Raw genomic sequence first — 24,682 nt, 5'->3', positions numbered from 1 at the left:
TGTGTGTGTGCATGCACACCCGTGCATTTGTCCTTGAGGTGAGGTGTCTGTGTGTGCCTATGGTTGATGCACGAGCAGGGTTTCCTGACAGGACTCCTGCAAGGCCCCCGGACATAAGCTGGTTCTTGCCTGTGCTTTTTCGGGCATGTGGGGACATGCAGGAGCCATGCCCAAGGCAGAGGAAGCAGCCCCCTGATGGCAGAGTAGGTGAGGGCCCCCCTGAGGGCAGCTGCAGCCTGGAAGTTACAGGAAGGTGGCTCTCCTCTCCCAGGCAGCTGCTGGTTCCACGGCAAATGGCCGATGCCAGGAGATCAAGGTCCTTTTGCAGCCCTCCACAGTCTCGCTCACGCTCCCCTTTGCTGAGCAGTGAAGGCTGCTCAGCGTCTCCCAGGGTCACGCTTGGTTAAAGCAGTGGAAGAACATATTATCCTTGCTCCTCAGAGCCAGGCAACAATGGGAACAGTGCCCCTCAGACCCGACCCCCAAACTACCATCAAATGAAGGCAAATCACAGCCGGACCGAGGCGCGGACTTGCACTTCCTCTTCCCTGCTCCGGATTTTATCAGACAGAGAGAGACAGAGGGTCCAGAGATGGTTACGCATCACTATCCTAGGTCTCAAGGGCCAAGACCTGGGCCTGCCATGTCGGTGGCAGACCTGGGACAAGGATGTGTGTCTTCCAACCTCCAGGCGGGGGCCCTTGTCCTGCTTAGACCCGGAGGCGTGGCAGTGCTCTGGGTATGATGGTGGCACCCTTTCGGGGGCATGGGGCTGTTTGGGGAGCCTCAGACATGTAGTGATGGGGACCCCGAGGGGTCAGCAGAACTCCGTACGGGGTGGTGGGGGCAGGGAGCTGGAGGCGGAGTGCCTTGCCTGTGCAGCAGACCCAGTGGGCTCCTACAGAACCTCCCTGCCTTCCCTTGTGCTGCTGTTGAAAGCAAGAGATGCTGGAAGGCGGAGAGGAGGGCCTGGCCGTGGGTTGGCCACTGGGGACGCGGCCTCCAGTCCAAGGCAGAGTGTTGGGCCTCTGCAGCGAGACCATTTAAATAGGCTGATTAGCTCTCTTCTCATTGGCTGGGTCTGGGGAGGGTAAGGCAGGCATGGGTGTCTTTGGTATCAGGTCTCCCCACTTCCTGCCTGCCCTCCCCCCCACACACAGCCCGAAAGGGAAGCACTGAGTTTGCCTCCATCCCTGATGGACCCCCAAGCCCTTTGGGACCTTGCAATTTGTTCTGACACTGAGGTTGAAATGAAGAACAGGTAGATGGGGAGTCAGGCTGGTGGTGGCGGGGAAGGGGGGCAGCATTCCTTTCCATGGAAGATTAGAGAATCAGGGAGACTGTGGGGGGGGCAGCAGGAGGGAGGGCCCAGCTCTGAAGTCAATGTACTTGACCCAGTGGCTACAGGAACCTCCAGAGAGACCCTCCATCACTGCCTCCTGCCCTGCCCAACCTCCACATGTCACCTACTACTGCTCTGGGCAGCTACTCAGGGAGGTCATATGGCTAACTACCCTCAATATAATATAATATAATAATATAAATATAATCACACAATAATACTTTATTAGTATATCAATATAATTAATATCATTAATAATATTAATATCATTATATAATAATAAAATAAATAAATTAATTAAAATAAATATTATTATATTATATTATATTATAATGTAATTTAGAAGACAGGGACTATTGGTCACCTTAAAGTAATTCAATGCCCTCAGACCACACTCACCTTATAACCTGCCCAAGCAGGTAAGCACAGAGTTAAACCAGGAGGCAAATTAAACCAAGAGGGGCACGTGGTGCCCCCAGAGACATGGAGGAGGAGACTCTGCTTCTGTCCCTGGGCCCCCAGTAAGGGCAGAGTGGCAGGAAGGGAGTGGGAAGGAGCTGGTGGCAGGGGCGGGGGCTTGGGGGCTAGGCTGAGGGGGATAATAGCTCAGACCCCGGCTCCCATCTGGAACTTCAGGAGATAAGGACGCTGCCTTTGCTCCTCTCTCTCCTCTCTGGCTTGTTTGCTGCCCCTATTTGGGGTGATTACAGGGTAATGAATGTGGCAGGAAGCAGACACACAGCACAAATGAGATACAGCACCTAAGACCAGGCCGGGGCCCAGGCAAAACACGCTTAATCAGGAGATAAGGAAATCAATTCTGCTTGTCTTCCCAGGCGTGCGAGCCCGGGAGAGGCCCACAGGATTCGCGTCTTTCTGCCTTGCGTGCTGGATGGCAAAGCTTCTTCAGGGCCCAGAGCCTGGCCCCCGAGGAAGGAAGGGCTGCTTGTTGGTGCTGCTGAGCACGGCAAAAATAATAGTAAGCACCACCACGAGTATGATAATAACGGCAGGCTCTTCTGTGGCTTGCCTCTTACCGGGAGCTGTTTTGAGCAATGTCTTACATCAATTATCCTGTTAAATCCTCTCTACAACCCTAAGAGGGCAGGGAGGACTATCACCCCATTTTACATATGAAGAAACCGGGGCACAGCGGGGAGGGGACTCGTCCAAGGTCAAGGCATGGATAAAGCAACACAGCTAGGTTTCCAGGATAGGCCGTCTGGCTTTCAGAGTCTGGGCTGTTACCCCGAAGCCGCGTTGCCCCTCTAAACACAACACAACGCGACACGACAAAACACAACACGCACAATATGACACAGCCGTGGGGCTCAGTGTCTGCCAGGCACCATACCCCGCGGCGAAGGGGGGACTCCCTCTTGTTTGCCCCAAGCCCGGTTGCTACAGTTCTATCATGAGCATTCCTGAGCACCCAGTACGTGCCCGCAGGCTGTCCTGGGCAGGACGGCGAGAGACCCACTGGTGGAGACAGACAGGGAAATGGTTACTCTCAAGATCGTGAGTTGAGTGTTGTGACTGAGGTGCAGACGGAGGGCTAAGGGAGCACAGAATGGGAAAACCAGGCCATGTGGCATTCAGGGAAGACTTCCTGGAGGAGGTGATGTCCAAGATGGTTCCTGACAGGGGAGCAAGAGTCGGCCAAGGGAAGAAAGGAGGGAAGGACCTTCCAGGCAGCAACACACAGGTGTGAAGGCACGTAAGTGTGGGCATTGGAAGGAACTGCGAGCTGGAGCAAAGGGGTGCTGGAGCAGGGGCTGGAGGGAAAGGAGATGAATTAAAAGGGGGGGACTTGGGCTTTGTTCTGTGGGGGTGGGCCTCTTCACCCCTGAAGAACAGCTCGGTCTGTCCCTTACTGACAGGGAGACTGTGGCTGGGTTTCTTGCCACCCGTTTCTGGAAGAGCCGGAGAAGCCGGTGCTCTTGGGCTGTGTTTCAGCTCTGCCTTCCCTTGCTGGATGACCCAAGTTGTTCACTGCCACTCTCTGGACCCACCTACACAGAGGATGAGCGGGTCAGGAATTGGGGGCTGCTGCCAGTGCCAGGCATTTAGGGAACCCAGGCCCCTCAGCTGCTCTGGTGGAGAGATGTGGGGGCGGGTATCATGGCTCTGGAAACTCAGGGACCCTTCTGGACCCTCTCCGTGTTTGCCTCCTCAGTGTCTGGAGCTTGACATCATTTTAAAGACACCCTCTTTATTTGAATTGACTTAGTCTCCATCATTAAATAATTCATGTTGATTTAGAAAGCTTTGTTTCCAATGGGAGCCACAAGACAGCAGAGTTAATATTAGAACGGGCCAGGAAGATAAGGGGAATGGGAGGAAGACTGGGAAAACACCCTTTTTAATAATTAACCTGCTACCCGCCATCTTCCCCTGCCTACTTCCTGTCCCCCCCCACCCTGCTCTTCTTTCTCTGTGTCCCCAGGGGTCATTACCATCCACTTCTGACCCTCACAATTCATTTGTTTAACCTGTTTACTATGGATTGACCGGCTCTCTCCGCCAGGACGCAGGCTCACCAAGGCAGGGCTAGTGTTCCTTTTCACTGACCCATGAACCTCACTTGTCGAGCTCAGTGCAGGGCACCTAGTAGGTGTTCAGGAAATATTCATTGATCAAAACCTTGGCTTCCATTTCCTCCCTGATCTAGGTCCTCCAATTCCTTGCTTCTCAAATTTTCAGGCGGTTAGCAAGATCGAATGCAGTATCGTCCTTAAGGCTCCGGCCCTGGGGCTGTAGAGGTATTTGTCAACCCTGGGGTTCCCGCCAGTGGGAGGAGGACGCACTCTGCATGTGCGTGTGTGTGACTGTAACTGCAGAGTGTGTGACACTTTAGCGTGTGTGTGTGTGTGTGTGTGTGTGTTAGTTTGGTGCTCACACCAGTTCTGGGAGATTTGATTTTTATTATCCTCATTTCATAGATGAGGAATGAGAAATGCCATTCATTCACTAACTCATTTATTAAAAACAAAACAAAACAAAACAAAAACCAAACAAACCCTACCTTATGTTGAGGACTTGCCCTATATTAAGTGCTGGTCAGAGAGTTGAACCAGAGTCCCCACGGGAGCGCTAAGGACCTCGCCCAAGGGCACGCAATGAGTGAGCTCTGTAGGGGTTCTGCTCCCAGCCCCTGACTCTTCCTGCTAACCCCAGCTCTGCACACGTGCACGGGGGTCCCAGGATGTCCCGTTAAGCGGAATCCCCACAGACATGGCTCGGAAGGCACGGAAGCTGTGGACAGAAGGAGGACTCGGGGGTTAACATGCGCAGCCCAGTCCAGAATCCCAGGGCTGGGCAGGACTTTGAGAGGTTCCCCTCTCCAGACTCAAAGTAAGAGGCTGCACAAAACACTCTGTTACTTTCTGTGCCTCAGTCTCCCTCGTGAATTCTGGTTCTGGTGGGAGATGGGGCCATTTTCCTCAACTACCTGGTGCAGCAAGCTGGACCCTGTATTGTAGAGTTCACAGCGTTTTGGGAGCCCTTCAGTGCCTAGTGACCATCTTATTTATCATCACCTTCATGTTACAGATGAGGAAACTGAGACCCAGAGAGGTGGAGTATCAGGGCCAAGATCACAGAGCTGGTTAATGGTAGGACCATGACTGTTGCCTCCAAGTCTGCTGCTCTGGGATGCCATGATTCTTGAGATGTTCTGCAGGTGGAAAAATGCCTGTCTCGACCTGGCCCAAGTCAAGGCATGGGCCCCCTGGACCACAGAGGGAATGCAGCCTGGCCATTAACCTGGATGGGTAGGGGTGGGGGGTGTCCCGGAGTCTTTGCCTGGCTCTGCCCCTTCCCCTTCTTGCTCTCCTGGTCCTTTAGCTCCCTCCCTCTGCCCCCCAGGTAGCAAATGCTCAGCTCCAAGTTGCTCCTGGTCTGATTGCATCTGGGAGCTGGAAACACAAGGCTAATTAATGCGTCTGCGACTCTAGGCTTGGCTGCTGGGGCTGGGTCCCCCTGACCTCCCCGGAGCACTATGGGCTCTGTGAGCTGGCCCTCTGGTTTCTCCAGGCAGGCTCCCGGCAGATGCATATTTTAACAATGCACATCTGTTGGCATATAATGTCTCGTATTTGCCCTCCTCACTTGGTGTTTTGATGGAAGACCCCCCACGGGTCTCCCTCTGTTCCAGCCAAAGTGTTTGCTTTGCAATTTTGCTGGAATGCCATCTGATTCTACTCTCACATCTTCTGCAGGTTCTAATCAGGCTCTTACTTTATTTAATTAAAAATCTATCTCAGGCAAATACAGACTAAATTAGGAAGCTCTCTCATTCCTGGAACACAGGGAAGGCAGCCCCTCCCTTGGGGAACTGGCTGGGACATTTTCCCAGGATGAGATGTCACAGCAAAACAGATGGGGTCTTGTTTGGGAAGCTGGCTGCCCGCGGTAGCAATGCCCCTCTTCGCTCTGCTGCTCTGTCTATGCAGCACGGTGAGCAGACCAGAGCTCCCCGTCCTGAAGGCTGGGTCAGCTTCTGCACGCAGGGCCTCTCTCCAGGGCAGTAGGTGGGGCTGTGCACCATAAAGAAACTCAGTTGGGCTGGGTGCCTCTGGCGGAGGCCGGCTGGACCCGTGAAAGTGGGGGTGGACACCTGCTGGACCAGCTCAGGGGGTGGGACCAGGGTGATCAGGAGGGGCTGGAGGCAGAGTCTGGGCCAGCTCTTTCTTTCCTGGGGTTAGTTTGTTAGGAAGAGTGGGGTCGGTGGAGACTTTAGGAAAGGCTGCTGGACAAATGCCTTCTCAGGCTCCTTTTTTTTTTTTTAAATTTTTTTTAATTTTTATTCATTTGACAGAGAGAGAGAGAGAGAGAGAGAGAGAGAGATCGCAAGTAGGCAGAGAGGCAGGCAGGGAGAGAGGGAAGCAGGCTCACCGCTGAGCAGGGAGCCCGATGCGGGGCTCGATCCCAGGACCCTGAGATCATGACCTGAGCCGAAGGCAGAGGCTTAACCCACTGAGCCACCCAGGTGCCCCTCAGGCTCCTTTTCCAGCTCTCAGGAATCCCACAGCCTAGCTGCCAGGGTCCCCTGGAAGGTCCTCTTTCCCCTTGTTCAACTGCCTTCCAGACTTGTAAAGCATGTTCCTCAAGCCAACCGGCTCTGCGCCAGGTCTGGACACAGGAGATGGAGATGGCGGAGACTTTGAGATGTGACCCAACACGAAACTGAGTCTGTCCGGGTGAGACTCTGTGGCCCTGCTCTCCGCAGCCCGGCCCTTAAGCAACTAGACCAAGCAGACCGTGGTGGCATTTAGGGATGCAGACAGCACTGGTCTGGAATTAGAAAATCTGGGGTCTATTTTGAGTGGTCATCAGGCCACGTGTGGCTTTGCTCTCGGAGTCTCGATTTCCTCATCTGTACAGCATTTGGACTACTTTGAGCTTGGTGACCTCTGTGAGAGGGGAGAGGAGGCAGGCTGTGAATGGTTGGGTGCGACAGGCAGAATTCAGACAGCAAGCAGGATGAGAACTTGACGACGAGCTGTGTGTGCATCTAGTCTAGGTCCTGCGTGAAGTTAGGAGAGGGCAGTGCTTAGGTCCCTCTCAACTTCGCATTCTTTGGTACCCTCTACAGTGGGAGCAAGGCAGCAGAAGGCGGATTATTCTGAGGATGGGGAATGGGTTCATCTCTGGAGATGCCCAAATCTGTTCCCGCATTGCACAATACTCAAAAATCAGAAAAATTTTAGATGCTAAATCCTCCTGCGCTTCTCCACACCTCTGCACCGCGCTGTACCCCCATTCTGTTCTAGCCACCATCTTGGGAGATGTGAAGAGTCTGCCTCTCCCTTTCTGATCCCTGATTCCTCTTCTGTGGGCCCTTCTGGACTGAGCTGTCCCAGCATATTTACCCCGTCGGACCCGGGGTAAATATGCTTTTCTCTTTCCTTAATCACAGGCTAGAGGAGACCCTGGGGTCAGGGGGAGGTTCTGGGGTCAGCCCAGAGTTAAGTCTCAAGAATCCAAGCCCCGAGCTTGGTAAGTGGTCCGCCTGGGCTTCCTGCCGTGCTTGGCATAACGTGCCCACGTGTTGCTGTGTCCATCTGAAGATAACCTGACACGCTCTTAAATATTTCATCAGGAGCAGCCAGGTGCCTTATCCTCCAGGCAAGGAGGCAGGACCCCTGCTGCTGACCCTGTGGTCGGAGCCTCACAGCACCTGCCAAGAGGCAGGCAGGCTCCCCTCTCCGCTGCCTGGGTCCCGTCCTTTGTGGGACTGGCGGAGCCTCACCCAGGAGGCAGTGCGCTGGTACCGGAGCCCTAGCCGGGAGAACCCCGGGGCCGTTGGCATCTCTGAGCCTCAGTTTTCTCATCCAGGACAACAATCCCTGTCCCACTGTCTTGCGTCCGAATAGCCGGGGTAGCATAAGTGGAAGGGCTTTGAGAGGGTTTCTACAGTGCACGCACATGTCTGCCCTTATGCCTTCTGTGTACAGCTCGGTTCTCAGGGGCCTGGTCCGCAGTAGCAACTGGCTGGAGGGGAGCTGACAGGGCGTGACCTCAAAGTTGGAAGGAGGCCCTTTAAGAGGAGCCGAGCTCACTCCCTCGTCCTCAGGTGGGTCTGCCTGAGTGGAGGAGTGGAGACCTCTCAGGGAGGGTGTCTTAGGGCCACTGGGCCCCTGGGAAGCCAAGAGGAAGAAAGGCCAAGGGGCGAAGGTCTGGTTTGGCATAAGGGCCTAAAATGAATTTTCCTAGGAATGATGTAGGCAGTCAGCTCTCCAGCAGAGAGCCGGGGCTCCCAGGGAGCGGTGGAGCATGGGGAAGGAACAGGTGCAGCAGTGGTCCCTAGGAGTGCTGAAATCATGCTTTGTTAGCACCTAGTTGGAGACGGAACGGACTCGAGGATGTGTCATACTTTCCTCCATATCTCCACTGCCTAGCACCCGGCCTGACAACCACCACGCGTGCAGAACACGCTTCCTCATGGAATAAATAGGCATGCAGAGCCCCTTTTAGCACCTTAAGCTGGAGTCAAACCCGCTGGGGTTGGACAGGGTCACAGGTTGCTTAGCAGTACCCTCCGATTCCCAGGGCAGGAACTTTCACTTTCCCCTTTTAGCAGGGGAAGTGGGTCCTGACGCAGTGGGGCAGCAGCCGCCGGAACCCCTTTGGGCTTCGCCCAGTGTGGATGCCCTTCTGAAAGCGAGCGCACGGTGCTTCCCGGAGCATCCTCGCCCCTGCCTCCCCGCCCCGCGCGGCAACAGCTCTTACCCAGGACGGTGAGGCGTGCGGGGCGAGACCGTATGGCGGCCTGGATGGCCTGGCACTCGTACACGGCGTCATCTTGGAGCTCTGCCCGCAGGATCTTCAGGTGATGCTCCCCGGACAGGTGGTTCCCTACCACCAGGTACTGTGGGTAGCCTGTGGACACAGTGCGCATGTCAGGGGGGCGGGGCCACGGGGGGACGTTCCTGCCAAACAGGCACCACAGTGGGACTTGCGAGCTGGGGCTGGGCTTGGAGGCTGGCATGGCAGGTGACTGCTCAGGGCCCTGACCTCGGCGTGAGGAGCACAAAAAAAGAGCTTTCCCCGGTTATTGGGCAGCGTGTGTGTGCGTGTAGGTTTAGGAATATTGGAGAGGCTATGATGGGAGAGGACGGAGAGAGCAGAGATGGAAATGCTGAGTGTGGGCAGACACAGCAGGGTGGGTACTCTGGTAAGCAGGGTGCTCAGCGCTGTGGTTTACCAAGCAGACATGCATTTTGATAAGGAGACACACAGAGAGACCCAGGCTGCAGTTCTCAGCAGACAGAGTAAGAAAGAGACAGGAGAAAACAGAAATCTCTGGAAAAGAAGCAAGAATGACTTTGGGGGGGGTAGTTCAGGATGGGCAGGAAGTAGAAATCGAGGCAAACCTGAACAGTGCCCGGCATCCTCTGGCCACCTTGAACCCTAAGGGGCCCTATTCTGGTCACTTCTCCTCCCCATCTCAGACCCCAGGGCCTGATTAAGCACTTACTATGAGGCACTCAGGACACTTAGGAATGTGGGGCCCTTATACTACTGGTGATGAATAATGGATAAATAAAAATTTGAGAATTATAAATCATTAATCAGCTTTCCTGCTGCTGTGGAGGGTGAATGTAAATACTGACAGAAGTCGTGGCTGGGCAGGCTGGGCAGATCCCCTGTCCCGGCCCTTGGGCCCGAGACCTCCTTAGTTTCTTCCAGAAGGATCTCTTTCCCATCGTCCCCTTACCTGAGCTCTGTCTCCTTTCCTCCCCACCGTCCACCAGCCTCTTACAGAGACCTTCCTCCCTGTTCTCTTCCCTTCTCTCCTCAGAGGCCCACACACCCTTCAGCAGCTACAAACATCTCCTCTTTCTAAAAGACCTTCACCAGGACAGTGTGAGTTCTCAGAAATGTGCTGTAGGAAGAAGGGGTTGGTCTATCTGAACTTTTAGAATGAAGACTAGGGCTTAAGCCAGTGAGAAAGAGAGAGAGGGACAGAAACAGAGAGACAGAGGGACATGGAATAGCTCTCCAAATGCTTCCTGTTTGTAAGTGCAGGTTAGATGTGTTCAAGGAGTTCCCAAGGACAGAGCTAGCACCAGTGACAGAATTAATGTGGGGAAATACTTTAGAGTATTCTTAATATAATTTGAAAGGTCCAGCAGGGATAGGGTGCCAGAAGTGGTAGTGAGATCCCCATCAGTAGCCGCATGCAAGCACCGTCAGGGACACAGCAGAGCAGCTTTCTATTCTAGATGGAATATCGGAGCTCTAAGTTCCCTCACATCGTAAGCTAAGGGTCTTGCAGCGGTGGAGCAGGCGTCCCCACAGGTGAGCTGCACAGGGGCCACTGGCACCCATCCCTTGTCTGGAAGACAGCTGTGATCCTTCCCAGTATGCAGTATGGGGGCTTCCTGTGCAGCTGAGCCCTTCAGGCTCACGTCTTCATGGCTAGCATCGTCCCCATTGTGCAGTCAAACAGCCCCACCTGGCACAGCTGTTCTGGCCCGGCCCAAGGCGCTCACAAGGCAGACGGCTGTACCCCCGAGAGCACCACCTCCCCTCCTGCCCGTCCTTCCTGCCCTCTGCTGGGCTTTGGGAAGAAGCCCAGGTAGGTTAAGCTGGCTCTCCCCAGGACCAGGACGAGGGGCTGGAAATGGGTTCCTGCCCAGCCCTCTCCCCCCTACTGCCCTCAATGTAGCCAGCTGTCCGCCCCCGGCCCTTCCAGCCCAGCCTCTGGATCCCGCTGTCCTTGATTAGTCCCTGGTCTCCTGCAGGCATCTTGGCTGTAGCTTGTGTTTTTGTTGTCTTGCAAGCTATCAGCAGCAGGAATTTTGCTCTCATGAGCTGCTGAAAACATCAGTGATGGGTTTGTTTGTATTTGCCTAATTAGGCAACGTGCTGCAATGCTGTCCCATGGACTGGCAGGATCTTTGGAAAACACAGGCCCAGAGGCATTGATTCTGAGTAAGTTCTAGCTCCTTCCATAGGATCATGACTCTTTTAGCTATGCTCAGAGGATGCAAAATTATTGGGAGTCTGGGTTCTACAGTCTCAGTGCCCGGGTTCAAATGCCCAGTCTGTCCCTTCCTAGCTCTGTTGTCTTGGGCATGTTACTTGAACTTCTTCGTGCGTCCGTCTCCTCATCAGCAAAATGGGGACAATATCAGTATCTTATAGAGTCACGGTGAAGATTAAGTGGGACGATCCATGTTACGTGAGTGGCAGAGATTAGAGTCTATAAATGCTGGTTTAAAGAAAAATGATGGTGAGATGGGATAGCCAAAAGGGTCCCTGTCTTTAGAGGTGAGAACATGCAGGGTGCCAGGATTTTTGGGTGTTAGGATCCCTAACAGAATTCTCCCCTCCCCCAGGGTCCCACACATTGGGATTGGGTGTATGTTTGAATCAATTTCTTTCTCAACTGTGACTTCATTTACCTGTCAAATAAAGGGGGGAATCCTCTTTTCTCCCTGTGGATCATTGTAATTTATGACATAATGTCTGAGAATCATTTGGGCTTCTCAGAAGAAGAATGTTCTATCAATCTGAGGGCATGCATTTATAAATCATTTCCTTTGAAAGTGTTTTCCAGCCTTGGTGAACAGAAAGACGGGTAGGTAGGTCTTCAGTGAGGGCATGATTCCTGGTCAGCTGAATTCCGGGTCACACAGAAAAGGATAAAGGTAAAACAAAAGAGGATAGAACTGTGGCAGGTTGAAGTCTTACAATTCTGGGCCTCAGTTTCCCCGTGGGGAAACCTGTGCCGTTATCGAGTGCTGTGCGAACACCTGCTGAGTGAAATTGGGACCTTTTCCTCTTTCTTGTTAGGCAAGCAAACAGTATTTATGGAGCATGTGAGTTTCTGTCATTATCTTCCTGATGTTTTTTGGGGATCGGTGATCAAATAGAAAACACTTTTCTAGGAATTTGAGTTCGGTGGCTTTGCAAGGAGACAGACAACCTTCTTTATATAAGGGAGGTCAAGTCAGAGAGCAAACAGACCCCAATTAATCAGAACCCCGTTGTCCCTCAGTAATTAGCAGGACCCAATCCTGATCCCAGAAAGCCATTCATGGAATTGGATGCCACAGGGTCAGTTATCCGTGTGGTGATGAACATCCGTGGTGACCTGGGGCTTGCTCTTGGCCACCAACCCAGAAAAGACCCCAGTCCCTGCCTGGAGGCTGCAAACCACTGACCAGGAACCCAGAGCACCTCCTTAGCTAGCAACGATCCTGGTCCAAGCTCAAAGCCACGCAGAGCTTGAGTGATGCTCTTTTGGGAGGGTGAGATCATTCCCCCAGTTTCTCTAGGGTAAGGAAGTTCAGAGCCCCTGAAATTGGCTGGTTCCCATAATACTTAAATTTTATGGCAGCACAGTATATTTTGGAGATATTATTGTGTATTTTATCCATGCTCAGCGGGGCTGGAGCACTCAAACCCGGGGATGCTATTGACCATGGCTATAATGTTTCAATATACATTTTTGGCAAGACATAACTCACATTTTAAAATATTAATTTCCCAACCATCATGTTCCTGAGTGCACTTCGATTTTTATTTTCTTGCAGCTACACACCACGAAAGAAGCAAAGTGACTTCTCAGTTGAATACATACATATATATTTTTTCTCCTCTTCTACCCTCAGCCATTCCCCAATGGCGGGGACACCTGGATCCCTTGTTCCGAATTTTCCAGGTTATGCTAAGCCTCGCGAGCGGTCACATGCCTACCTCCCCAGGGGAGAATAATATTTGCTGATGGGTGAGTGACCGGGTGGCTGAGTCTATTCTTTTGTCTCCCGGGGGAGAGGATGGATCAGAAAGACATCTGTATGAGCTTAAGGGCTGACGTTCACCACAGTTAACAGATGAGAGGACGTCGCGCCAACTGGGGGAGCTCAGCTGCAAGTGACGGGAGCCTACTGGGACATCCTTGCTCAAAACCCAGCCTGGGTGGGCTCCTTTTCTTTTCTTCCCTCCCATGGTAACCTGTAAAACCAACTTGGTTCCTCTGTGAGAGTTCAATTTCTTTGGCTCCCTTTAGTGGATGGAAACCTGGGAAGAACCAGGTGATGACTTAAGTGGGGGATACATTCTGGGCCAAGAAAAGGGAACACGTTTCTTGTAGGCATCTGACTTTACCTGAATTGTGTTTGACTTTCTTGAAGAGATCCCTCAGGGCCACCCTGTTCGGGTTTGGCCACCGGATTTGAGGGTTTATGGATAACTCATTACCGGTGGTTGGAAGCACTCTCAAAGTCCTGTGGGTCCTGGACCCAGAGCTTGCCCACCCTGACTCTGCCCCAGGGGGGATGCACAATGAAATCTGGAGATTTAATCTCCAAATGCCCATGAAGGTGGGGTTCCTGAGGAGGGTAGCTGGGTCAGGCAGGGACGGGGTCCAGGCCTTCCTGGGGAGGTCTGGGGGTACTCACTTGAGAGGTCCCTGCCCACACCCAGAGCCAAGCCGTCTTTGATCCACAGGACAAAGCCATCGTATTCGGGAATGGCGCACAGCAGAGTCACTGGCTGGCCTGACACCACGGCCTGGTCCTGGGGTTGCTGGCTGAAGGAGTACACTTGGCCTGGGAAGGAAACAAGCACAGCGGTCAGTTACCCGCAGGGAGCAGCGTCTGGAGGCTTCCCCAGTTAAGAAGCAGAGCAGAGGCTGGCCCAGGGGAGAAGCACCCCCAATGCCCCCCCCCCCCGCCCCTGCCTCTTACTTCCTGCCTGGGGCCCAGCAACAGCTTCCTACCTGCCCCCAGCTTAATTCCCTGTTTCTAGCAGCTGGCTCGAAGCTCAGCCGCCCCATTCATCAATCCTTAGTACACACACACACACACACACACACACACACACACACTGTGACCCAGCCTCCTCCAGCCCCCAGAGGCCAAGCCGCCCTTGGGACGAGCTCTGCCACTTTCCACTTGCTGCTGCTGGCTTGCCCCTCCTCCCATTACAGAGCAGAAGCAGGAGAGAGCCCTCCAGCAGCGGGCATCCTGTGGGGGTGTGCCTCAAGAAGGCAAATTGGGGACAGGGAGTAGAGCGCTTTGGTTAAAAACCCAAGAATCCAGGGAAAACATTATTGTTTCGGTGGTTCCCGGGCTGGTATAGTGTGGCCCAGCACGTGCAGGGGTATCTGCTTTGCCCCTATTTTTCTGGTGGCAGCCCCAGCTCCGGCTTCCCTACCACCTGGGAGAAGGTCACGGGTATGACCCCAAGCTCTCCCATGCACCCCTGAGAGCGAGATGGCCCCGAGCTGTCCAAGCCAGCCAGCTCATCGGTGTGACCCAGACACACCCCCGGTATGTATCACGTCTCGGCCGCTGTTCTAAGATTTAAAAATATTAGCTCATTAACCTTTTCACCCTCATAACAACCTATGAGGTAGGTACTGTTTTGATCCCCACTTTCTGGAGGAGGAAATGGGGCCCAAGGAAGTGGCAAATACTAAGAGGGGCCGTGCTTGGTCGTGACCGAGCCAGTCTCGTGTATGCACTACCTTTAGCTTTGCAGTGGTCGTAACCGCAGGACCTTACCCAGTCCAGTTTGCAGGGGCTTGGATGTTGGCTAAATTATCGCCAAAGTGTCTAGTGGGAAGACAAGGGCTAAAAATATAGGACTTTCTGTCTCTATAGACTGTATTTTCCCCTGCTGAGTTGTGCAGTGCCCAGATCCGCTGGTCCTGGAGGGGAAGCTGAGGAATGGGCTGGGGGTGATCCGTGGTCCCCGGGAAGCCGCAGGTGCACGGACAAGAGGACACTGACATTTACAGAACCCCTGGCCCACAGCAGAAAGTGCTTCACGTGCCCTCCCTTCTATAACCTGTTTAGTGACATGTCAGGGCAGAAATAGCCCGATGTTACAGCAAGGAAAACAGGACCAGAGAGGCAAAGCAACCAATGCAAGATCACACAGCTAATGAGTGGTGGAGCTGGGGTCTGACCAGGCAGTGGGGGGTAAGGGGGGTTTCTCTGTGACTTCCAAGCCCACATTCTTTCCCACACCCTGCCCGGCAGCTAGAGACACACAGCTCAGGAAGGGGGTCCTGGTGGACAGGCTGCTGCCCCGGCCTCTTCTTCCTGCAACAAGGGAGAGTCAGGGATGGCCACAGAGGTCCTGGAAACTAGCTGTTGCCCATCCTGGGGACACAATGACCCAGGCTCAGACCTGGGTAAGACCATGGGCAAGGCCATGCTCTCAGCAGCAGGTGGCCCGAAGAAGGGAGTGGTGGACATATAAAGAAGCTGAGGGAAGTGGGCCAGAATGGCAGGCCTGGTGGTGGGGGTCCCCAGGAGCAGACGTGGGGGGCGCCTCAGAGAGCCTGTGGCAGGTGGGAAGGTAGCCGCGGTTGCAGCCTGATGAGATTTTGGCTGGGTCTCTGAGGGGTCTCATTAAAAATCAAATTGGCCCTGAATTGTGGGAGTAACACTTTTTATTCTGATTTGAGCTTTACAAATTAGATTTCATAGGACATTTTAATCAGCTATGTGTGGTGGGTTAATTTATTTATTTTTTTCCTCTCAGGCTCTTCAAGTTTCTCTGTTGTAATTAGACTGTTTCTGGCACCAAAACAAGAGAGGGAGGAGGAGGAGGAGGAGAGAGAAGAGAAAGGAAAAGTGAGGTGGGGGGGTTCTGGAGAAGGAGCCAGAGGATGGAGGGATGTGAGGAGGGTGCCGGAGAGGCTGGAAGAAGGGGCCGGGAAGGGAAAGAGGGCAAGGAGGAGGGGAGGGAAGGGAAGACAGGGGGAGGGAGAAAGCTGTGGGGGGCACTCCTTTCTGAGGCTCTTTTCTCCCGGCTCAATGATGATTTCACAACTCCTTCTTTTATCTCAAAACCTTTCTTGCAAGGACAGTGTCAAGACAGCCGCAATGGCTGTCAAAGATTGTGTTATCAGAGAGAATTAGCAGGTTGTCAGCGGTAACGAGAAGGCCGCAAGCCAGTGGTGCGGACCCTGCTGCGGGAGGTGTTCCCTCCTCCGCCCACCCCCAGTACCGCTTCCTCAGATGTGGGTGAAGGTAACAGAGAGCTGAGGTACAGGGAGCATCCCGAGGGGTTGCGGTTGCAGCGTGTTGGTGGGGGGTGAGCCCTGGTTGGTGCAGGAAAGCCAAGATCCTCTGTGGAGGAGGACACAGAGAGCTCACTAGCTCACTCTGGACCGTGTCTCAGAGCCAGGCATTGGGGCAACCATGAGATCCCCCCAGTAAGCCCTGAGGGACGGGGGAGGGGGGCGGGGTGTGGAGAGGGGGAGGGGGAGGATGGTCTGATCCATCCTAGCAGGCTTCAGAGAGCTTTCGGCTCCCACATTGGGTCTTTTTGGACCCCTTCAGGCTTTTCTATGGAAAGAATGTCTCTTGGGTTGGGTTGGGGTTGGGGGGAGCAGAGAGAGATAACACTGCACAGTCTCAACAAAACCACCCAAACGACATTACCCATTTTTTTTGGGAGGGGATGATGGGTGCTCTGACAATTTCTTTTTCAATCTGATTTTAATTTCTGTGCATTAAATACATGCCACCAGAAATACTTTTTCTTTCAAATCAATGAGACGCTTTTTCAAACAGAATCACAAGCTGAGGGTCACTGTCTAGAGTCGATAAAAGTCACTCTGCTGTGGGAGGAGGGGCGGTGGAGGGTTGGGCACGCTGTCTTTTCACCCAGAGGACACACCTTGAGTCTTCTCCTTCCGGCTTCAGAGGCCCTAGGAACACAGCGTGCATCCGCAGGTGTAGTTTCTTGGCCAGAAAATGCTCTTCATCTGTTCCCTCACGGCTGGTTTCTTTTCCCTGTCTTCCCTGCTCCCAGGAAGTGAGTGAGCCCAGGATCTTTTCTAGAACCTCCTAGGCATTAAGGTAGGTTGACAGGAAGCTCCTTGAGAACATTGTTGACTGCGACCTGCCATGAGGCAGGCCTTGCCCTGTGCTGTGGGGAACAGATGGATATGACGTGGTCCTTCCCTCCAGGAGCGAACGTCTGTACAACCACACACCCACACAACTCTTCTCGGGACACAGAGTGTGTGCTGTGCCCACTCGCACACCTTGAGCCGTCCATCCCAAGTTCTCCACTTCAGTTTCCCATTGTGTCCACTGACGTTCTCCTGCTGCAAAGCCTGGCAGTCAGTGCGACCTCCCTTTCCTGCTTTATTTTCAGTCTGTCTCCATCACCAAGTGTGGCCCAGCCCCTCCTCCAGAGCACCTCTCAGACCCACCCTTTCCTCTCCATTCCCACCTCTGCAACCCGAAGTCTGGGCCCTCCCCACGTCTGCCTAGGTTCTTTCGACAGCCTGCGAATGCCTTTGGGTCCAACCCTGACTCTTCTTCCTAAACCACCGCTTTCCTCATGCACTCTCTCCCTTTGCAAGGGATGCGTAGTCCATGGCTCTCCACGGTCTGCAAGACAGCATCTGATGAGCTTCTCCAAAATTGGACAGCCTTCTCCCCGGGTGCTCAGCAGCCGTTCCTTCGCGTTACATGTCCCATGTCACTGACGTCCCACCATTGTGGAATCGCCCCTCTCTCCGGGCTCCCTAACCAGACCCGACCTCACTGAATGCCAAGTTGTCCTCCAAGAGCTTTGCCTGTGCCTCTAGGCACTTCCGGTTACCAAGGGGTGACTGACTTCTCTCTTCTCCCCTCCTCCCCACTTTTGCTCCTTATCATCCCCCCCTTCATTTCTTCAAACCTTTATTGAGCATTTGCTATATATCAGATGCCAAAGGAACAAAGGTAAGTGAGAAATAGAGGGTAAACTGAGGGCAGAAACCACGGCCGTCTTTTTCGTCTTATATTCTCAGCACCTGATCTAGTGCATACTCACTGAATAAACTTGACTTGTGACCTTGTGACCTTGTGACCTTGTGACTGAATGAACTTGACTTGTGACCTTGTGACCTTGTGGCTGAATAAACTTGACTTGTGACCTACTCTGTTTGTCCCCTGAGATCTGCGGTCATGAAGCAAAACTGTTTTTATGTTTTAAACTACTGATTAGGGAGATATTGTGCTGAGCACACCACACAGGAACGAGGTGAGAAATGAAGGCGAAGGGTCAGAGTCTTGAGGAGTCAGGCTTTATAGGATAAAAATAACTGGGTTATTCATGGAAGACCCACTTTAACCAAGTCTGAATATAACTGCAGTGTTAATCAGGTGTTACTACCACATTTCACAGATGAGCTGAGCTCCCAGAAATAAAGTGACAGGCTCAAGGTCATCCAGTTAGCCCAAGTGTAACTCAAGGTCACACAGTGGTGTGTATTGTACCCGCAGGTACAATAGACTCAAATGTCTCCGGTTGTAAACGCTGTTTTCTTGTCACTATCCCATGTTGGTTATTGAATTAAGGGTCTAGACTCGGATTTTTATCCACAAACCAGGACTCCCTCTATTCAACCCCACCAACCATGGTCCTCAGACCATCTAAAGAGAATCAGGGGATCTTTGGAGTGAAAAGCAGTTTCTTGGTTCTTTTCTCAAAGTGTTCATGGCCCCTGCCAGCTGCTGGTCAACAACACTGAGCTAGGGTTCAGGGCGCAGTCCAGTACTGGCCACCATGGGGGGTAGGAACGAAAAGAGGTATAATAATTATGGGCACTTAGTATTGTATAAATAGTCATTATCTATATAGCTGTGTTGTTATATGAATATATAGAACTAGCTATATATCACAAATAATACTTTATTGTTGTAGAATTAATAATAGGTAACTTTCATTGCACGTAGCGTTTAGAGCTTTACGTGGGTTATTTGACCAAATGCTTTTCACAGTCAGTCCTGTGTGACAGGTGCCCCATCAGACCCCTGCGAGGATGAGTCTGTCCGGGGTCCCAGGGCACTGAGTGGTGTGGGGGGGTGGACATCAGGCCCAGCAGTCCTGTTCCTGAGCTGCCTCCTGGGGTCCTTGGCTACACGGTCCTTGGCTCCTGGGAATGCACAGAACCCGCCTGAGACCACACTCTCCCTTGCCCTTGGCCAGGACTGCAAAGTCTAGGGAGACTCTCAGGGAGGGCCTGGATGGAAACACACTTGGTGGGTTAGACTGAGTGGGATGGGGTCCCAGGGGTGCTGCAGGCACGCTTTCCTGTTCACCATCCCAGGAAGGGAGGTGCCCTGTGGAACAGGAGGCTCCAGGGGCCACTGGAGAGCCCGTGAGGTGACTGTCCGGAGCCTGCAGGCTCCCTACATGCCCACGCTGCCGTGGACTTTGCAGGGCAAGAGGGCGTGTTCCCAGCTCTCCACCTGGGCCTTGATAACTCTGAAGTCGGGAGGGAGGTGGTTCTCCCCACTGAGCTCAGAGAGGAGAAATGCCAGCCTCGAGGTTCTGCAGTGGCTCAGTGGGGCTCAGAGTCGGCTCTGAAGGCCCCCAGTGTGGAGATCCCCCCCCCAACCTGCTCAGCAGGTGAGCAGAGGAGGCTGGACGCAGGAGTGCTTAGCAGGTGCGGCCTTTGGGCGCCTTCTCCTCAAGCTGCAGGAAGCAGGGGCCGTATGTGGCTGGGAAGGGGGGCGGCTCTGAGGAGCCCCAGCCTGATGAACCATCGGTGCAGCCGGCGCTGCGGGCTCTGAGTCAGGATGGCTGGTGATTGGCAGGCGGGAGGAGGTGTGGGGGCGGGAGTGGCAAGTGGCAGGAGGGCTCTTCAGCGCTGAAAAGGACAGGTGCAGGTGCCGCCTGGGCTCGAGAGAGGGGCGGGGACGAAGCTCTGGAAGCCTCTGGGCTCCAGTCCTGGGACAGAGCTTCCTGTCTCCTCCCCACCCTCCACCTTCTGCAGCAGCACAGCTGGGAGTCCTCCACTCCTGCCACCCTGTCTGCCTGGTCCTCGGTCTTCTTGCCAGCTGTTTCCCTCTGCTCTCCTCTCGGGAGCAGTGCAGCCCAGCTGCCTCTCTCCTCATGACTTCTCCAGGATGCTTTCTTGAAAGCACCCCCTCTGCCCCGCGTCCCTCCTCCCTCCTTCCTCCTTCATCTCCATCCGCCCAGCAAGCTCCCTGAAGAGGCCACCCCCTCTCAGCCCTGGCCACGTGGCCCTCACCTTAGACTCTTTTTGGGGACTTGCAGGACACATTAGCACAGAATGAACCATCACCATCTGGCTCTGGGTGGTCCCCACCGTCTTCCAGTAAAATATTTAAAATGCCGAGGACCCCATGATTCCCTCTGAGCTCACACACCTCTGACCCCTGATCTAAGGTCACCTCTCAATTCCTGATTATTTCCTGGGGAGGGAAGAGGCATTTTTTTTTTTTTTTAATGGAAGACCGAGGTGAGGTTATAAGGGCCGAATCACCGAGAGTGATGGTTTTAGAACAGTGCTCTGGGGACCTGGCTGCTGTGGTGTATGCGTGCGTGTGTGTGAGTGTGTGTGTGTGCATGTGAGAGAGAGAGAGAGAGAGAGAGAGAGAGAGAGAGAGAGTGTGTGTGTGTGTTTAACAAGCAGGAAGAGGGGGTGCCTGGGTGGCTCAGTGGGTTAAGGCCTCTGCCTTCGGCTTGGGTCATGATTTCAGGGTCCTGGGATCAAGCCCCACATCGGGCTCTCTGCTCAGCAGGGAGCCTGCTTCCCCACTCTCTCTCTGCCTGCCTCTCTGCCTACTTGTGATCTCTGTCTGTCAAATAAATAACTAAAAATCTTCAAAAAAAAAAAAAAAACAAGCAGGAGGAGGACCTAGTGGACCCATGCGCTTGGTGGTCAGGGTCCTTAATGGCAGGCTCAGGTCACCCACCCCTGCCACTCATAATTGTCAGCCCCGATCTTTCAGGGACACCTTCCAGTACTTGAGTCTGTTGTCACCCCTGTGGATGTAGATGTTTGTGGCTCTCCCCTAGCCACTGATCAGGTGCTCAGGTGGTTCCGTGGTGGGGGGCTAGCGGAAATATACACACAGGGTCAGCCTGGGCTGGTGCCAACGGCATGAGATCTGGGGTTAGAGTAGCTGAAAAGAGAAGGCCCAGTGCAAACCACCCTGGAGCATGATGTGGGGGCAGGGTGCTGATGTCTCTTTGTCCCTGACATCATTCTCTTTCTATCTATGCTCGGGGTTCAGATCCAAGGCGGTCCAGGGCTGGCACGCGGGTATGCCTTCTCTCCCCCGACCCCAGGACAGGGCACTTTGGCCAAGGCTTTGCTCTAGCAGCAGGTTGAGGGGCGGAGAGCACTGCCCTGAGGTTTAATCCCAGCCATTCCTGCACAGGAACTAGGCCGCCTGGAATGCTTGCCTGGCTTCTAAGTGCTTTGCAAACCCATGTACACAGTCACCCTTGTCCTGCTCCTTCAGAGGGGGAGAGAGCTGATAAGGGCACAGGGCCCCCAAAAGGTTGAGTGATGCCCTGGGGATGCCCAGCGGTCCAGGAGCAGGCAGAGCAAGGACTTCTCCGGTGCCCTGGGGATGCACCCACCACCACCCCTGTGCCAGAGTGCGGGGCAGCCCAGCTGAAACTCTGCCTGCTTCAATTCCCAGGACATTCAGCAAAACTTATTGAGAGTGTGCAGATGGCCATGTTTGACTGTAAGTCACTAAGCTACAAGGGAGAAAGGGCTCAGTCTCATCAAGAGGTCACATAAAGTTCTTTTTGGGTTTGAGAAAGGCCTGTTGCAAGTAGGAGGGCTGGAGGGAGGAAACCTAGAGGTTTCATGGAGGAGGAATCGTGATATGGGGAATGCCACGGAGGAGAGATGTCATTCTGGGTTAGGAAAAACACGCAAGTGAAGGCATGAGTGACGAGTACCCTGAAGGACCTGCTCTGAGTACCTGCCAGGACCTGGATCTTGGAGAATGGAAAGCACACAGGGTCAGGCAGGCCTGGGCTGGACCTCTGGCCCCGCCACTAGCAGTATGACCTGGCACGTTCCTCACCCTTATCTGAAATGGGAGTGACACACCTACCTCGCACAGCCGTGGGGAGAGGACTCATATGTCAATGATCTTGGTACACAGAGGTGTTTCCCAAAGGGTTGTTCTTATTTTCATCACCATCCATGAATCTTTCCTGAGCCCAAGACCACTAAAAATTGGGCCACACTCTGCGGCACCTGAGTGGCACGGTCGGTTAAGCGTCCACCTCTTGGTTTTAGCTCTGGCCGTGATCTCAGGGTCATGAGATCCAGCCCTGCCTCTGACTCCAAGCTGGGTGCAGAGTCTGCTTGAGAGTTTCTCTCTCTCTCCCTCTTCCCCATCAGTCCCCCTCCATTTCCCCTCTCTCTAAAATAAATAAATCTTAAAAAAAAAAAAAAGTGGGGCCACAGAGCACCTGGCATAAGGGATCCCAGGAGGTTTTGGAAATGGGAAGTTGCACCGATTAGAATTGGCTCCTTCCCGTGGGTCTCCAGGGTGAGAGGGAGGCTGTAGGGCCCCCCTGTAGCTCTGCCGTTGCCACGACCCCAGCCCACGTCCGTCTCCCGAAGCTTCCTGGTCAGCCATGCAGAACAGGCTCAGTGTTGCCGTCTGCTCTGTTATGAGTGACCAGCTGGGGAAGCTTTAAGAATGCTTGTACGTGGGATATTTATTGCCAGCTTTTCCCCAGTCTGGAGGACGCAAATTGCGTCTTATGAGATTAAGGAAAGCTACCCTGTTCCCGAGAAGCAAGCAGATGGCAGCAAGGGAGGGGGAGGAAGGAGCTGGCTCAGAGGCCCCCTAGCTGACACCAGAAGATGCCCGGCAGGGTGGGACGGGGCCAGGGCAGGACGACTCAGGTCATACCAGAAACCCAAGACTGGACTTCTGCCATTTTCCTGCTGCTCAGCCCAGGACCAGCTCCTAATGCAGAAGAATGAGTTTTGGGAGAACGTCTTGTCATGACCTACTCAGGGGAGCGGGAGCTGGGGGTGATGGGACTGTGCCTGAGCAGACTGACGAAGACAACTGATGTTTCTGGAGAGTGAGTGAATACCAGCAATGGTGCCAGCCATGGGCAGGAGCAGGTCTCCCCCAGCACTTCTAGGACCCCTGGCCAGGTGTGGGGAGGCAGACGAGAGACGGATCTATTTTCTGGGACAAGGAGTAGAGTCTGGAGGAGACAAATAGGCTCACAAGGAACCAGAATTACTGGCATCACACAACCAGGGCCCAAAGTGAAGTATAAAGAAAGTCCCAAGGAAGAAGAATGCTTTCTTCTGAGGGAATGAGGGAAGGAGTCCCAGAAGGGTTGGCTTCTAACGTGCCCTCGAGGCTAACGGATAGGAGGGCAAAGAGGGAATGTTCCCGGAGATGGGAAATAGCGTAAGTAGCACATGGAGGTTGGAACATACTCCAGCAGCAAGAGCTGAGGCCACGTGATCTTGGCTGGATCTCTGGCTCTGCCATTATGGCCGTGTGGCCCCTGGGCACATTCCCCAGGCCCTTTGCACCTGACTTTCCCCACCAGGACAGTAATCAGTGCTTGCTGGGTTGTTTGTGAGAATGACATGGGGCATTTCGTGTAAAGTGCGTGGAGCCCTGTACGCCCCCAGGAGGGGTTGTAAATACGTTGATGGAGAGGGGCCCCAAATCCCCAGGAGAAGGTATCCTGGGGGTAGTTGGCTCCATGGGTCTGGAGAAAGCTGGTGTGAATAACTTATGAGCATTCATATCTCAGGTAGTAGGAGAGGTGGTTTTCCAATATGTCCTCTCGTCTGGGGCTGACTTGGGAATTCATCTCCAAATAGGGGAAGTCACTGATGCTGATGTGCCCGCCTAAGAGGGACAGGGTTGCTTCAGGCTGGACAGATCGGGAGCGCTGTCTTGGGTGGCACAGTTAACCACCGCCGAGGTCTGCACAAGCTTAGAGCCCTATTGGGATGGCCAGAGGTCATCTAACCCCATCTTCTTCCTTTGGATTGGGACTGGAAACATCAACAGAGAAGCCAGAAGAGCAGGGTGTGGGGGTGGGGTGGAAGAGGGGCTGTTGGTCCATTGTTTCTGCTAGATCCTCTGCCAGGAGAGACACCTGAAGACACATTCACCCTGCACATTACCATCTGCAGCCACTAGCAACTTGATTCTGATACACAGGTGAGGAGAAGCTTGCTGAGATGACCGACATTCCAGAAATTGCTCTGGAGTTTTGTTTGGGCTTACACAGGAAAGCCAGACTGCTCCTCCCCGGAGCTGGATGTGGGGCAGGAATTCTGAGGGCACGTTTTCCTGTCTTTGTGTCTTGTCTGAGCTGGGGGCACCCAGGTAACCTGTGATTCTCCTGGTCTCACACACCTCTCCCCTGGATACATACTCCGCCAAGGTTGTTCTGGACAGTGTGGGGCTTTAATGAAGAGCAATGGGGCTGGCCGAGGCAGGGTGACTCCAAAGTCACTATAAATCCTTCGTCTACTGATGATCAGCCCGTGGCCTGGGCCAGAACCTGCACTGTCCTCATTAGAGAGCCAGGCGGAGGTAATCCTCCATCCATTCAGCCAAGCTCTGGATGCCAAGAGGATACTGATAAGTGCTTCTGGAAATACTGGTGCATCAAGCCTGGGAAGGAGCCCATCCATCCCTGCCTGTGGTCCTTCCTGAGTCTGACCGAGATGGGAAGGGCAGAGCAGTGCAGGGTTTGGTGGCAATGGTGGGGGAGGGTATGGAGGAGAGTTGGGAGACACTCTGGCAGGCCACGAAGGCTAAGAGCCGGGATGCAATCTCAGGCTTGCTGCGAGCTGGCCATGGGGCCCAGGCAAAGCCCCTTTCTGTCTCTGAGCCTCAGGCTCTTGTGTGTTCAGGAATATGTACTCCCTGAACCCTTGTTGGGGAAAGGCAAGGAGCAGTAGGAGAGAGAGAAGGAGATGCTGAAGAGCAGGAGAGAGCTAAGTCATTAGAGTCTGAAAGGAAGTGTGGACATTGGCTGTGGGCAGACATAGCTTATATGGTTACCTTCTTAGAGAGGATCAGGGTGGGAACC

The 24,682-nt window shown here is 53.6% G+C and overlaps 1 protein-coding gene across 1 annotated transcript in view; it reads right to left on the bottom strand.

The window, feature by feature from the left end:
- The window catches only part of LOC111153983 (kirre like nephrin family adhesion molecule 3), a 137,054-nt gene that overhangs the window by 78,491 nt on the left and 33,881 nt on the right, over nt 1-24,682 (bottom strand). Inside the window, exons 3-4 of the mRNA XM_022513335.1 lie at nt 13,258-13,407; nt 8,576-8,725 (exon numbers count right to left, since the gene is read on the bottom strand). Of these exons, the coding sequence (XP_022369043.1) occupies nt 8,576-8,725; nt 13,258-13,407 (300 nt within the window). The remainder of the gene's footprint in view (nt 1-8,575; nt 8,726-13,257; nt 13,408-24,682) is intronic.

This window comes from Enhydra lutris, unplaced genomic scaffold, assembly GCF_002288905.1.
Source record: "Enhydra lutris kenyoni isolate GAN:26980312 unplaced genomic scaffold, ASM228890v2 scaffoldscaffold34, whole genome shotgun sequence".
In the NCBI taxonomy this organism is placed as follows: Eukaryota; Metazoa; Chordata; class Mammalia; order Carnivora; family Mustelidae; genus Enhydra; species Enhydra lutris.
The sequence above is the reverse complement of the archived record's forward strand: the minus strand, read 5'-3'. Positions and strand labels throughout refer to the sequence as shown.